General features: G+C 31.4%; 1 protein-coding gene across 2 annotated transcripts in view; it reads right to left on the minus strand.

Moving 5' to 3' along the window:
* LOC106458491 (glutamate receptor 1-like) overlaps positions 1-13917 on the minus strand; it is a 162552-nt gene that overhangs the window by 60243 nt on the left and 88392 nt on the right. For both annotated transcript variants that reach the window (XM_022384719.1, XM_013918011.2), the window contains exon 4: positions 4079-4329. In XM_022384719.1, coding sequence (XP_022240427.1) covers positions 4079-4329 — 251 coding nt within the window. The remainder of the gene's footprint in view (positions 1-4078; positions 4330-13917) is intronic.

Raw genomic sequence — 13917 nt, forward strand, 5'->3', positions numbered from 1 at the left:
TAAGAAAAAAGAATGAAAAAATAATAGTCGTACGTATCGTATAACATAGAAGCTGAAGTAGTATGCTCAGTTTAATAAAAAAAAATGGAACAAAACTTTTGTGTAGCATCTGTAACTATCACTTCTAACTAGTTCAATTCAAAACTCGAGCTGTAAGTAAATATTCTTATTAGCAATATCTCGACTATTAACCATAACACTCCCTTTTATGCTTCGTTTCGCAGAGTTGGTTAATTAAATGGCGTGACAATGTTTTTTACTAGAATAGTAATAGCCATTTATATCTAACGTTATTGTTAATTATTATCTTATTTTGTTAGAAATTGTTAAAATTACCCAGAAGTCTTTCAAATATATGTTATATAACAAAATGTTTTCAAACGTAGCTTGGTTATAAACTAACTATAACTTTGAAATAGGCTATAACTTTGCCATTAAAAGGTTTCCATCGGTCAGTGTATACTTTGGTAAATGTTTTCAAAACTATATATCGTTGTTATTCATACACGCTCTTATTCGTGCTTTCAGAATTTAGATTATTTTTCAATGTGCAGAACTGAAAGCGCTACGAAATAGCTCTTAGTATCACGAATTACACATAATTCTTATAGGAATCTAAGACTCGCATTTCTTCAGCATGGAAATAATTGTAAGCCTCTCTAGTATTCAGGGTATACGGTACTAGGACTTATAGGCTACTCTGTGAGTGAAGATGTAGTTAAATCAATGACCAAACACATAGCATTATCAGGTATTACACATGTTATAAGACTGACTACTAATACACCAATTTGTAATCTCATCTACTAAAACTGTGCAGACATATTCAAAGACTCAATATGGAAATACCACCAATTACTTTACGTTACACATAATTCAACAATTATTAACCATGAGAAACAAACTTATAAATTGCAGGCCTACATTACACAATGTAGGAGAGTTATTGACAATTATATATACGCTATGACATTTAAATGATTAACATTCACCGATTATAGTACAGCCCATTACCAACAGAAACGAAGGCCTTGTTACATATAGTTTGACATCTATCACTCATATTTTAATGGTTAACTAATAAGTAATAAATAATTAATAGTCGTATCATGCATGTATGTCAATTATAATTTTTTTATATTCACTATAAAAACAAAATAAAAATGTATTTACATAAATCACACATAAGGACTAGAAAAAAACATAATTTATAGACATTTCTACTTATCACTTTTCAAAATCAATCATATCTATATTAACAGTGCTCGTACTTATATAATTAGCGCACATGACGTCCTGGTGATTAAATCCAGTAATAAACATTTACCACCATCTAATATGAAAACTAACTTCATTTATCGGAAATTACGTACATATTTTGACATTTATTAGTCATAAATTAAAGCCTCAAGAATAACCAAATATCAAATATTTTTTTTTCCGAATTCTGATGTTTATAACAATAATTATAAAGTGTTGTGCAAATATCACATTATTAGTCTCATAACAACTAAAACAACATTACTTGGACACACACAAGCAATTATCAAACATGATACAAGTATCCTGTCAATAGAAATTACATATCTATATATATATACACATGTACTGTCAACAGAACTTATCAAACATAATACATATATCTTGTCCATAAATATTACCAAACATTATATATACACACACACATATATGTATATATATACTGTGAATAAAACGTATTAAACATGAAACATATATCCTATCAACAGTACTTGTCAAACACGATACGTATATCCTGTCAACAGCACTTGTTAAAGATGGTACACATATCCTGTCAATATCACTTATTAAACTGCGGTTATTAAATGTAGTATAGAACATTTCCCAATCACTACAGATATTCTAGCACATCTCGCTTACATCAACAAAATACAAGCTCACTGAATCTAATATTAAACAAATTACATATATCCTGAGAATTGAAAGGAATGTTCGAAATACATACTATGAACTACCTTAGATCTGATCCATACAAACACGTCTTAAACAAATTAATGTTTTTCGTCTGTAAAAAGAGAAATATTACTACCTTTTAAGCAAGTACAATATACTTAAACTAAGACTTTCGATGCTTTCACAACAAGCTCTTTGGTGCAAAATGTCCAAGATTGTGAAACGAGAAAATTAATTAGGTTTAACGCCTGTGGTAGAAATGACTATTAACAGCCGATGTTTTTATCACCTTCTTCTTAATTAGTCAACTTCAGATTTTAAATCTCTGACGTATAAAAATAGATCTATTTCATAAGTTACTGCCAAAAAAGCTTTTCTGTTCGAAATCTGAGCTCATTTTCTAACAAGATATAGATATTAAAAATTATTTTAAAAAACGTGCAGTTAAACGTAATTTTCAGCACATTTGTTAGGCCTAACTACCATGGAAGTGAATCTTATATAATCTGAGTTACCAGTAACAAAGCAGAAATTAGAAGTTATATTGCTACAAACACATAAGATAAATCAAAACTTAGAAACAGATACCCAAAGATTGTTTGAATTTTAGAACGTCTTTTAGGTGTAGAAATTTAATATCTTTTTTTTTTCGGCATACAAACCTGAAACAATGGTTGTCATGGTACTTAGCTTCTAGGTTTACGTATAAGTCTTTAAATATTAATTAATTCTTGGATAGCGCATCATACTTTCTACCAAAAACATAACAAACACAGTCTTTTTCAGGACTACCCTGAAGACAGCAGATTAGCAGCCGAAACGTATAGCATATAACTAGTTGGTAATTAGTATCAAGTAGTAATGAAATAAATTAGTAAGTAATTAATAATTAAAGGCTTTGGTGACAGATAGGCTCTACTAACCGTGACAATGATTGCTAACTGATTGCCACTGTCTTACCGCAAGTACTTATTTACACATACATTCACTGTATAAGTTTCTAGCTTTTGTACTGTTGTCAGCAAAAGCTAATCAATAGCTCTGTTTCTTAAAAATTAAAAAAAAGCTTACACCTTATCAGTTAAAGTATTGTATAATACTTAATCTTCTGACTTTTGAAATGTTTTGTATGCAATATAACACAGTACCATTAAGAATATGGTAATTTATCCTCCATTATGGGCTTAGGAGATCGAACAATCCTCAAATCTCAATAAAGACTGAAAAGGTATATGTTTACAAAAAAGCATTGCGCTATTAAAAGAGCATTTTAGTTTGATCATAAAATAAATTGTTTGTTTTTGGAGGTTCTGATCAATATGAAAAATCTCTTCCGATATCTGAAAAAATTTCATATGAGGAATACTTTATAAAAATATCTTCCGATATGTGAACAAAATCCATATGAAAACTATTTTTTTAAAACCACTTCCGATATGTGAGAAAATTCTATATGAGGACTACTTTTTAAAGTTTTATAGTTCTAACTCACTCTATTTTCATTTATTTACCTACTATGGAATGTAACACCATATTTTCCCCAAAGTGATAATAATGAACTCTAAGAGTACTTGGAAATAGTTCTGTAATTAGTGTAGTTTCTGTCTGTATTTTTACTGTCCGTATTCTAGTTGATGTTTGTAAAGTTTCTTTGAACTCTTCGTCAAGCAATCAACAATAGTGAGACTCTTATCAGACGTAGTTTGAAAGAAATCAATGTCATAATAGTGCTTGATTATTATCAAGCACTAAATAATAGTTTGAAATTAGTAGATGAAGTTTTGAAAGCAACCAATTTCATACTGTTAATGTTTAATTAGTTCCTTAGAACAAATTAGCTACCCAGTTATGTCGAGGCAAAGTCAGTACTACATCAAATGTCCCCGCCTTGTCTTGTCATTCACACACTGCATGGAACATTATCAGCGTGCCTCTTACAGGTCAGAGAATTTCCAGAACACAATGTGATATTTCTTCTATATCTTACTGATGTAGCTAGTTGGGATATAACAAATGTTTTTAACAGTCAGTGGTGTTGACTGATAACTTTTCAATCTGTAATAAGAACAAATTATCTCTTCTGACAGGCTGTCAATGGCGCAGCTAGAATAGTTACTTGTAAGAAAACAAAGTGTTTTCCACTCACCAGGCTGGTAAGAAGGTAATGATAATTTCGACGCCCCATGTGAATGTCATGCACGTGGTTATAGATGATAGCTTTAGCCATAGCAGCACTGCAGTCCAAGACGACACGTTTAGTGCTCTGTCTGTCTTCAGTCTCTATAGAGCGAAGAAAGTCGTTGGCATCAGAAGCATTAGCGATACTTTTCACAACCCGTATATCTAGCTGGTAGCTCTCTGTGGTCAAACGAAAGATATACTGCAGCTTCAGCAGGCCTAATACATAGGGAATACAAGATTAAACGTTTTGCTCTTATTATTTGTCGTCATATTTGATAAATGGAACAAACTCTACTGGAGCAATGAAACATTGTTTTAAATCTCCATTTTCCTTATTCATTATCGGCCTTTAAAACTTTTAAAATTTTTCTTCACAAATTTAGATACTCTATTTTGAGTCAATAATCCAAATATCATAATCACAAATAGCTAGTGAAATCTTACAGTTTATAAGTAGTGTTTATATTTCGTTTATTTAATTGAAATAAGGGGAAAATAATAACAGTAATTTCATAGTCTTGGAAGTGTTATTATTCAAACGTGATTATAGATGCTCTATGAAGACGACATCTGTATCAATTATTCTTTTTTTTTAATGAAAAGAGAAAAGAAACTGTTAAACGCAATTTATTTGATTCGTCTTCATGGGTCAAATTCGGTACCACATTAGAAACTTCATTAAAACAGGTTAAATACATTTTCATAATAATGATGTTTCAGTTTAAAAAAAATCTCAAAAATGTTAACAAAGAAGTAATTTATTACTTTCTGTTTTAAAATGTCATTAAGTTTTTTCTCACCTTATTACAAGAGACGTGATGCTTAGTTACCTAAATGATTTTCGTGAATGTTAGTTTTACTATAGTACAAACAAGTATTGCAAATAGACATATACTACGTTAGCTCTTTTATGCATGATATGGTATCATAACTTTATGTGCTTTTTATCGTTAGGATAAGTTAATTCTAACACTAAATTACCCTTCAAGTGTTTTATGTGTGTATCTAGATACAAGATGTGTGCTTTCTTATTACTGCATATTATAATTATATTAAATTAGCTTATCCTATGCAGTCAATTGATCTAGTGGTAACCGTGCCTTGACTGTGTATCCAAAAATTAATGTTTCGTGATCTATTGTGGCAAAACGCGCTCCAAATTTAGAACTTTGTACGTGCTACAATTTGATCAAAGAAGAGTAGCCAAAGAGTTGGCAGTGGATGCTGTTGACCCACTGCTTCCATTCTAGTCGATCAGTTTAAAATTAGGGACGCTTGTGTAGATTTATGTAAGCGTTCTAAAACAGTCAAGAAATCGCAGGTCTTTAAACATATTTTCAATAGTATTTATTCCCTATAACTCAAGCAATCTTACGTCTTTAGATAATATTAATCTCATTATAATTACTAAGTGTTATAATTTAATTAATGATCTAGTATATTTTTAGCTTCATTATGCAATTTGGGTAGATAACCAGATGGACAGAAGTAGTGATGGACACGGAAACATGTTATATAGAGATTGTGATGGAAGGGAAGTCGGAAGCTAGAACGGAGATATAAACGATTCGACATCATTAACATTCAGTGCGTCAGTGCCGACTATCATTTCGTGCAATATTCACGCGTCCCTTGACGTGAATCTTTAAACATTGCTGTACGCTATTCGAACTGCGAAGTCTATCTGAAATATGTTCATAAGGCAAGAAGCATAGAGAAATAGAAATGAAAAGACGCCTAGAGGCAGCCTTTGTTTTAAACAATGTCAGGTGAAAATACGATATTTTTCTGGCTAAGAAATATGGCGAAAAACGTAATTATAAAAATACGGAATGATTTTTTCATTAAGTATTTACGATGCATGTGTCATTTAAAGCACAGATAATAATACTATTTATTTATTTTTGACTTTAATATAGGTATCAAAAGTATGTTTAAGAAAAAGAAACATACAATAAGACCATCAAAAGCTAGTGATATTATAATAAACTAAACATGCCATGGTGGGTCACCGGTAAGTTTACGGAGTTACAAAACTAAGATCTGGAGGTTTGATTTTCCGTGGTGGAAATACTGCAGATAGCCTATTGTATAACTATGTAATACATAAACAACTAGCATTTGAAAATAGATAAACATCAAAAGTTTGACTTTCTCAAGGCATTTGTATGCTCAATAGTTTACCGAAGAAGCGAATATATGTAGCTTTCTTGTGAATAGATATATGTATACTAATCATGCTGAAGTTAACATTGAGAAACGGCAGTTTTATATGTATAAACTTTCAGCTTGCTCTCTGTTTATATTTATTATTACGGAGGATTGTTCACAAGTTATGGTAAGAATTTACATAACCAATCATCTCGCCTTAACCATCCCCACAGCCTGTAACTATGGAGATGAAAATCTCTGGCTCTCTTGTTGCATTTCTCTTAAACTGTGTTAGTATGATTTAGGAGTATAAATGAAGTCTGAAATGTACCTCGTTTGGAAGAGTTACGTCATAGAATATTTAAACGCTAAGTTTCGCTATTCGGAAAATGTGAAACATGTAAAATACGAAGGTTTAGCGTTTGGCAAAAAAAAACAAAAAACAGAAGAAGACGAAAGTTGTTCATAAGCTCTTCCCATAGCAAATAGCTGAGCAGAAACGAAAGATGCATGAAAAGTACCTTGCATTTTGAAATGGAAGTACACTGGGCGAAGCATGTATAACTGTAATAAGGTCTGGGCGATATTTTACCATCCTTTTAGTGACATGTCATTGACAAAATTGTGCAGAACATGTCACGAAAATATTTTAAGGGAATTTGGTTGTTTTCAGCTTTAATTATAAGTTGAAAACATGCCAGGATGAACTCTGTATACTTTTAGGTTAACATGATGGCACCACTATTTTGCAAAACAAAAATTTCACCTTTGGATGCTAATAAGGTATGACTTTATCAAAGCAGAATTTCCAGTAACATGTTCAGGACAACATGCCAGTAAAACATCCTCAGCTAGATACAAGTAAAAGTATGAATTGATGCTTTACCATTCGCAGACATACACTTAAAACACCAGATGTTTCTCCCATGGACGTCTTTTCCTTTGGGTTGCGTAAACAAACCCTAAGAAGTCATAGTCTGCGCACATAAAAGCATATAAAAAGGAGACGGACAGTATTGACTTCAGTAAATTGCGCAAACGCTCCCTGCAGTAAAAACTATACTGTAGAACTAATAGTCTATAACCAAAGTCATCACTTAGAACACTATCGGTGATGTAAGAATAGACCGTAAGACGTAGACAATTATCTTCGTTACCATAGATTATGATTACCCCTCTGTAATTATATAACGTATACTTTAGAGAAACAGTTTTATGCAATTTAAATTTGATCCTTTTTTTATTGGAGGGTGGTGTTGGAGGAACCACCTTTACTGTTGTGTTTTCGAAAGTTATCAGTTCCAGTTATAAGTAAACGTATTGTAATACAAAGATTTGAAGCGCAAGCTGCTTTGCGCCAATAAGCCCCAAACACCAACAAAGAATTGATTTCATTGATCCGTGTATTTTAAATAAATATATATATATATATGAATGTCGGAGGTTCTCATTAGGTTTTTTCTTATTAATCGTGGGCCGACCGCAGCCTATTGACTAGTGTGCCGGAGTGTGGTCATGATGTTTCATGGTTCGCGCCTCGTTACTGTAAAAACATCACAATAAATACTTCGGTATCATAGGTGCATTACAAGAGTTACTGTCAAACTTCACTAATCGGTCTAATAAGAGTAGTGCAGTGGATGAAGTTAACTAGCTGCTTTCTCTTTAGTCTACTTCTTCAAAATAATGGACAGCTGGTGCTGACTGCCTTCGAATATCTTTGCGCAAAATTCAAAAACAACCTATTCGTTGCTTTGTTCTTTTCTACTCAAGATAAACTACAATATATATAGTTAGAAATGCATTTTATAGGTTAATTTATTTGATATTCCTTAAACATTTTGCTTAACAAACTTACTCAAAAACAAAATCCTGTTTTTGTATTTGATACTTCAGTCCAAACGTTTAATAGCTATTGTGAGAATGAACTGGGTTATTCCATTTACTGTCAAAATTCTTACTATTATAAGTAATATGAATCACTATACTTATACAAAAAAACAATGTTCCGCAATAGGTCCCGCAAACAGTCGAGATGGCTAATTAGCATATTGGAAATAGTAAAAATGTCGGAAAACTTCCGCCCAACTATCTTTGTACAATGTAGACAATTGTGTTGATTTTGTCAACTCCTGCCAAGTGTGATCATACTCTTAAGATTAGAAACGTCAAGAGACAATGATAATAAATATAATTTGAATAAAACTGCCATTAATATATGTTATTCAGAAACTGCACTTATACGTTTATAGAGATATTTGTATGCTTATATGTTTCAGTGGTATAAGGTTATTATCTAATAAAATTAAAAAATCTGTTTAACAAAATAATAATGCGGTTGAGAACAAATGATTGCGTATAAAACCATGCAAATATAACTACCCAAGAGGTAAATTACAATCGTATTGCCCCCTAATGGCACAGTGGTATGTCTTGTACTGTTAGTAACCGGGTTTCGATACCCGTGGTGGGCAGAGCACAGATAACTCTTTGTGTAGCTTTGTGCTTAATAACAAACAACAACAACAATCGTATTATAAGCTACTGATATTTTCACAAATTTTGATACTAAAGTAGGAAAAACAAGACAGTTGTACGTTTCACAAATACATCATTTACTTTCGACCATGGTTTCACTAGTAAAGGTACCATCAGGTACTAGTGAAACCATGGTCGTAAATAAATGATGTATTTGTGAAACGTACACTTGTCTTGTTTTTCCTTCGTTTGTAATTATGGAGTTTCAGCAAGTGCACACGGTTCCAGGTCAATTATATACGATAGAAGATCTTCACAAACTGGATTGTTAGTCTAAAGAAATTAGGTAACACTCTGCAACATCATTTCACATTGGCCATAAAACCTACACCACGTAGATGGCATAGTCAACTACCTATACAATCTATTTATACCGCCTTTTTCTGTTAGTGGATGCAAGGATGACAAACAGACTACGCAAGAGTTTTGATAATACAATGTAAACCATTGTATGAATTTATCGGTATGTGAATATAATGAAAGTTAAAAGGATAATAGGATTTTTACAACTGACTACAACTAAATAATTCAGTTTCTTGACTTGTTATGGTTCCTAATTATATAATTTAGACTAATGAATTCTTAAATCTAAAACAACTTTCGGTTTTGTTACTTGATAGTTTTCTTAGGGTTAATCAATTAATAGATAAATTATTGAGTCTAAAATATTATATTTTTCTCACTGCCTATATAAAAAACATTCAAGTTTTATTTTATTATTATATATTTTAGTCACCAAAAATTATACGTATATGCACCATACAAATTCAACATAATTATAGAAACGCAGGAGGAACACACAGAAATCACAAAAAAATGCATTTACAATTAAATTCTCCAGTTATTATGAGTATACATTGTTATAAAAAAGTACAAATACAGCAAATATGGTGTACAATGCACTATTATTTTGCTTTTATTTAAGCAGAGCAGTACACCATAAATTTATGACTGTGAAATGTCCAATATTACTTACCACAATTCTTTCCAAATCGCTTTCAATCGACCTTCTCAGTTTCCATATAAACTCACATAACCTTAATTAAACTAAATGTATTTGTATTAATACTTTAAGTAGGCCAAGATATGACAACCAGTTTTCCCTCCAGGTATAGGTTCACCCCATTTGTAAGTGTTCCATCGGCCTCTCTTTTGCATCCACATTTTCTGCATACTTGGGATTACTGTCTTGTTATAAAATAAGTCCTAGCCTAAAATAACTTATTTCTAAGAGATGGATATAAAATATAAGAATCTGTCAATATCTCGTAGTGCTATCGATTTTGTGTAGATCTCCAACATCATACAGCCCACACTTTAGCTGGTTCCCATCAGTAGATGTTGTTCTTCTCTCTGCCCTAGATCAACTATCGTTCATTGTTATCAAACAATTTGAATTTAGATTCGTTTTTAGAGACTACATTTCTTCTAGCTTTGTTCATCCCTTTTTTGATGTCTGACGCCAATTTCAGCTGTTGGTTTAGTTATCTGTCGAAAGCAGTAATTTCTTAGCAACTACTGATCCATTCAGACCACTTTATGTTAATATTTATATTACTGTTCTGTTGGTAACGTTTATAATTGTACTAACTGCTTGGTCATTAGCAAGACCTCTACTGGATTGTTGTGTATCATGTGACTATACTTTGGAGCAGTTAATTTCAATGCAATCGAGATGGAATGCAAATAATATTCATATTTATGCCCATTTTATTCACATAATATGTAAAAAAGGAAGTCAAAAAGAGCCAAGAAAAAAACAATAAAATGAATGAAACTATTAACTAATGAAAAATTGTGAAAACTTCCAGGAGACAAGGTATAGTGAGGGAATCCATCAGATGTATCCTGGATTCTTTGGAAGTAGATCTTTCTCATAACTCGGGATACATCGTCTATCACATTTAATCTCTAAATAAAAATGCAAGTCTCTCTTATCTGCTAACAAAAATATTACAGAAAGTATATAATAGAACAAACGTGGGTGTTCAAACCCACAACGACTCACCCCTATATCTCTCTTTACTGTGAGAAAGTGATTGCTTCACAAATTATCATACTTTTATGCAAATAATTAAAACAAACAAATCACTGACGGTAAGAAGAAAAGTTTTATCTCTCAAAATTCACTTTCCAGCTTTCATTACGATCCATTAAAAAGTAATAACTTATCTCTAGCAAGAAAACTCCGTTCTCTTCCTTGGCAGGATTACTTCTAAACTAGAGAAGCATTACTGCACACATGTTTTGTCATTAACCTTACCTCCCGTATAAAAATTAATAGAATGAATTACTTCAAAAAATTACCATGCAAAACTTTATTGTAAAAGTAGGTTCAAATATTTTCCTACATTTTCTGTAATAAATCCATAAATTTTAATCTGCAAAATAATAGGTATTCATCCTGTATATATATTTTTATTTATATATTGCAAAGTTGCTAATACTGTTTACCGCTGTCCCTTATTTTGAACTGCTGACCAGAAGGATGACAGCCAGTCAGCAACACCCTACCATTCACCATCCATGCTAATGGATATCCTGTATTTTTATACCAAACTCACAGATTAAAGTGTGGGAAATGTTGTTTTTTTGTTTTTTTTTGATATCGCACAGATTCAAACCCGGTTCGCCAACTCCGAAATCCAGAACCCTACAACAAGGCCAATCCATGCTCTGGCTTATATACTTGTATAAAAGCAAAACTAAACAAAATACTCATTACAAATCTTCTAATATCTTCAAAATTTAGATAAAATCGTTTTTTCATTTATATTACTTCGAACATTACTGGAAAGTAAGGGAAGATCATAGGCTTGGAATGGAAATTGTTTTTCTGAAAATAAGTATTAATTTTTATTCTATTATTACATATTTTAAACTACATGTCTAAAAAATAAGCCATATGTAATTGATTTTCTATTCCTAACTCTGGAGAATACATATCATATACTTCATATGAATAAACGGATAACGCATCAGACTTTCTATGAAGAAGACCCAAGACTGAATCCCAATACCACAAAAACTGCCCTTTTCAGGATTTTTCTGAAGACGACATCCGATTAGCAAACAAAACGCAGGGCATAAATTATTAACAATTAGCAACTAATAATGAAAATTAGTAATTAATAATTAGATTTTCATGAACATTTAGGTTACTCTAGTCATGACAGTGATTGATACTTAGTAGCCACATCTTTTCCGTAAATACTTATTAAAAGTAATGCATAAATGAACAGTCCTGAAGAATAATGGAGAATTAGACTTCTGAGCTAGACATTGGACAAAAATTTACGAAAATTGTCTCTACTCATCTGAAATATTGTGATGGATACAGAAAAAAAAATATATATATATAAACCTTAGAATAGAATAACAGTCATAATAAGCTATTTCTTTCCTGCTCTATCTAAAGGAATGTTGTCGTCGTTGATCATAATACGAGCTTCACTAGAAACGTGTATCAAACATGTGTTTTAAGTTATCGTAGATCGGATAGAGCATTACATATTTTTCCATACCGCCACCTCCTCTTATCAATATGCTTGATTTATAGTACCCTTTAACCATGACCAACTGTGTCAGTGTCTTTGTCGGTAACGGTTTCTGTAGGAGCGTCAAATGTAAAAGAAAAACCTAACTGCTCTGTGAAACATGAGTTTATAGTCTATTATTACCCAACGTCAAAGCATAATTAGAAAAAAATGTAGTCTTCCAATAACCGGTTTTTACTAATAGATGTTGAAACTTTAATATTTCTTGTGATGTAGATAGAAGTAAACTTTGATGTCCACCGCAGTTTGTTCGATCTATTTTTTAATTATGTGTTGTTAGTAGAAAATCTGAGCTGATATTAAACACTCAACAGACTAGGCACCTACAACACCCCTTTGGTTATGAAAAATATGAATTATAAATTATAAATGATAATTAGGAGGCATTTCAATATCGTTTAACATTATTAATACGTTTCTTTATGAATTTTACTTGAAAAAATAAATATATGCGTAATAACAAAAATCAGAAAGAGCTAATACTGTACGTTTCCAAAATCAATTCACTATTCACTCGGTCTTTCTTGTAAACAACTGCTAAAGAAATAAATTTGTTAGAAGGTTATTGCATGACGACTTTGTTAAAAAAAGGATGCTAAATCGGAGAAACTAATATTTTTTTTTCGGTTTAGTATAATGCATATTAAATATCAAGAATTGATGTTAGTTACGGTCATATTACTTATATATTTATCTACAGAGAGGCGAAATAAAATAAATAACAGTTAACTGACGAACACACTAAAAAAGGAAAAACTCATAAGAAAGAAGGTTCGTGTCTTAATACTAGAAATAAACGACTTTATAACATTCAACGTTTGGTGTTGTGAGGTGGTTTATTTCTGGTATTAATGCGTCTTCTATACACCAATATGCACTACAGAAATTAAATAATGAGATACGTGTCTTGTTTTTCCCCATTCACTAGAATAGTCATATAAGCTTAATTTCAGCTCCTTAGTTTTCAGTTAAAATTTAGATTGATTTCAGGTACGATAATTAAAAATAGAGAGATAACTTGCTTTTTCGAATATACTTTTTCATCCTTGAAATAAGTTTTTAATTTGATTTTCCTAAGGTAAAGGTGTACGGAAAAATTTATGTAATTATCTACTTTTAGATGTATATTCCACAGGAAATAATGTGAAAAACAAGCTATATTTTTTTTTAAACTTGAAGGGGTAGGGATGAATTACATTATTTAAAAAAAAAGCAAGAAAGGTGATTAGAAATCACGGTTCGAAATATTCATATCTATCAATTTTCAAAAATATAAAATAAATACTTTGTTTGATTGGGAGATATTGTAACTTAAATAAAGGAAATCATACAAAAAGTATCGATTTGACGAAAGGCTTTAAGTATTGATTTTATGAAAACATTGTATGGATCCTTGATCTTATCGACCCAGTTTAAAAATCAAACTTTCTGATTATGAGGACGAGCATTATCTAATTATCTAACATTATACATAACTCGTCATGTTTTGTTTTGAACAAACCAAATATATGAACACCTCTATCATCAACTACCGTCATATAGAAAATACGCTTGGTTT

The sequence above is a fragment of the Limulus polyphemus genome, unplaced genomic scaffold (genome assembly GCF_000517525.1).
Source record: "Limulus polyphemus unplaced genomic scaffold, Limulus_polyphemus-2.1.2 Scaffold473, whole genome shotgun sequence".
NCBI lineage: Eukaryota > Metazoa > Arthropoda > Merostomata > Xiphosura > Limulidae > Limulus > Limulus polyphemus.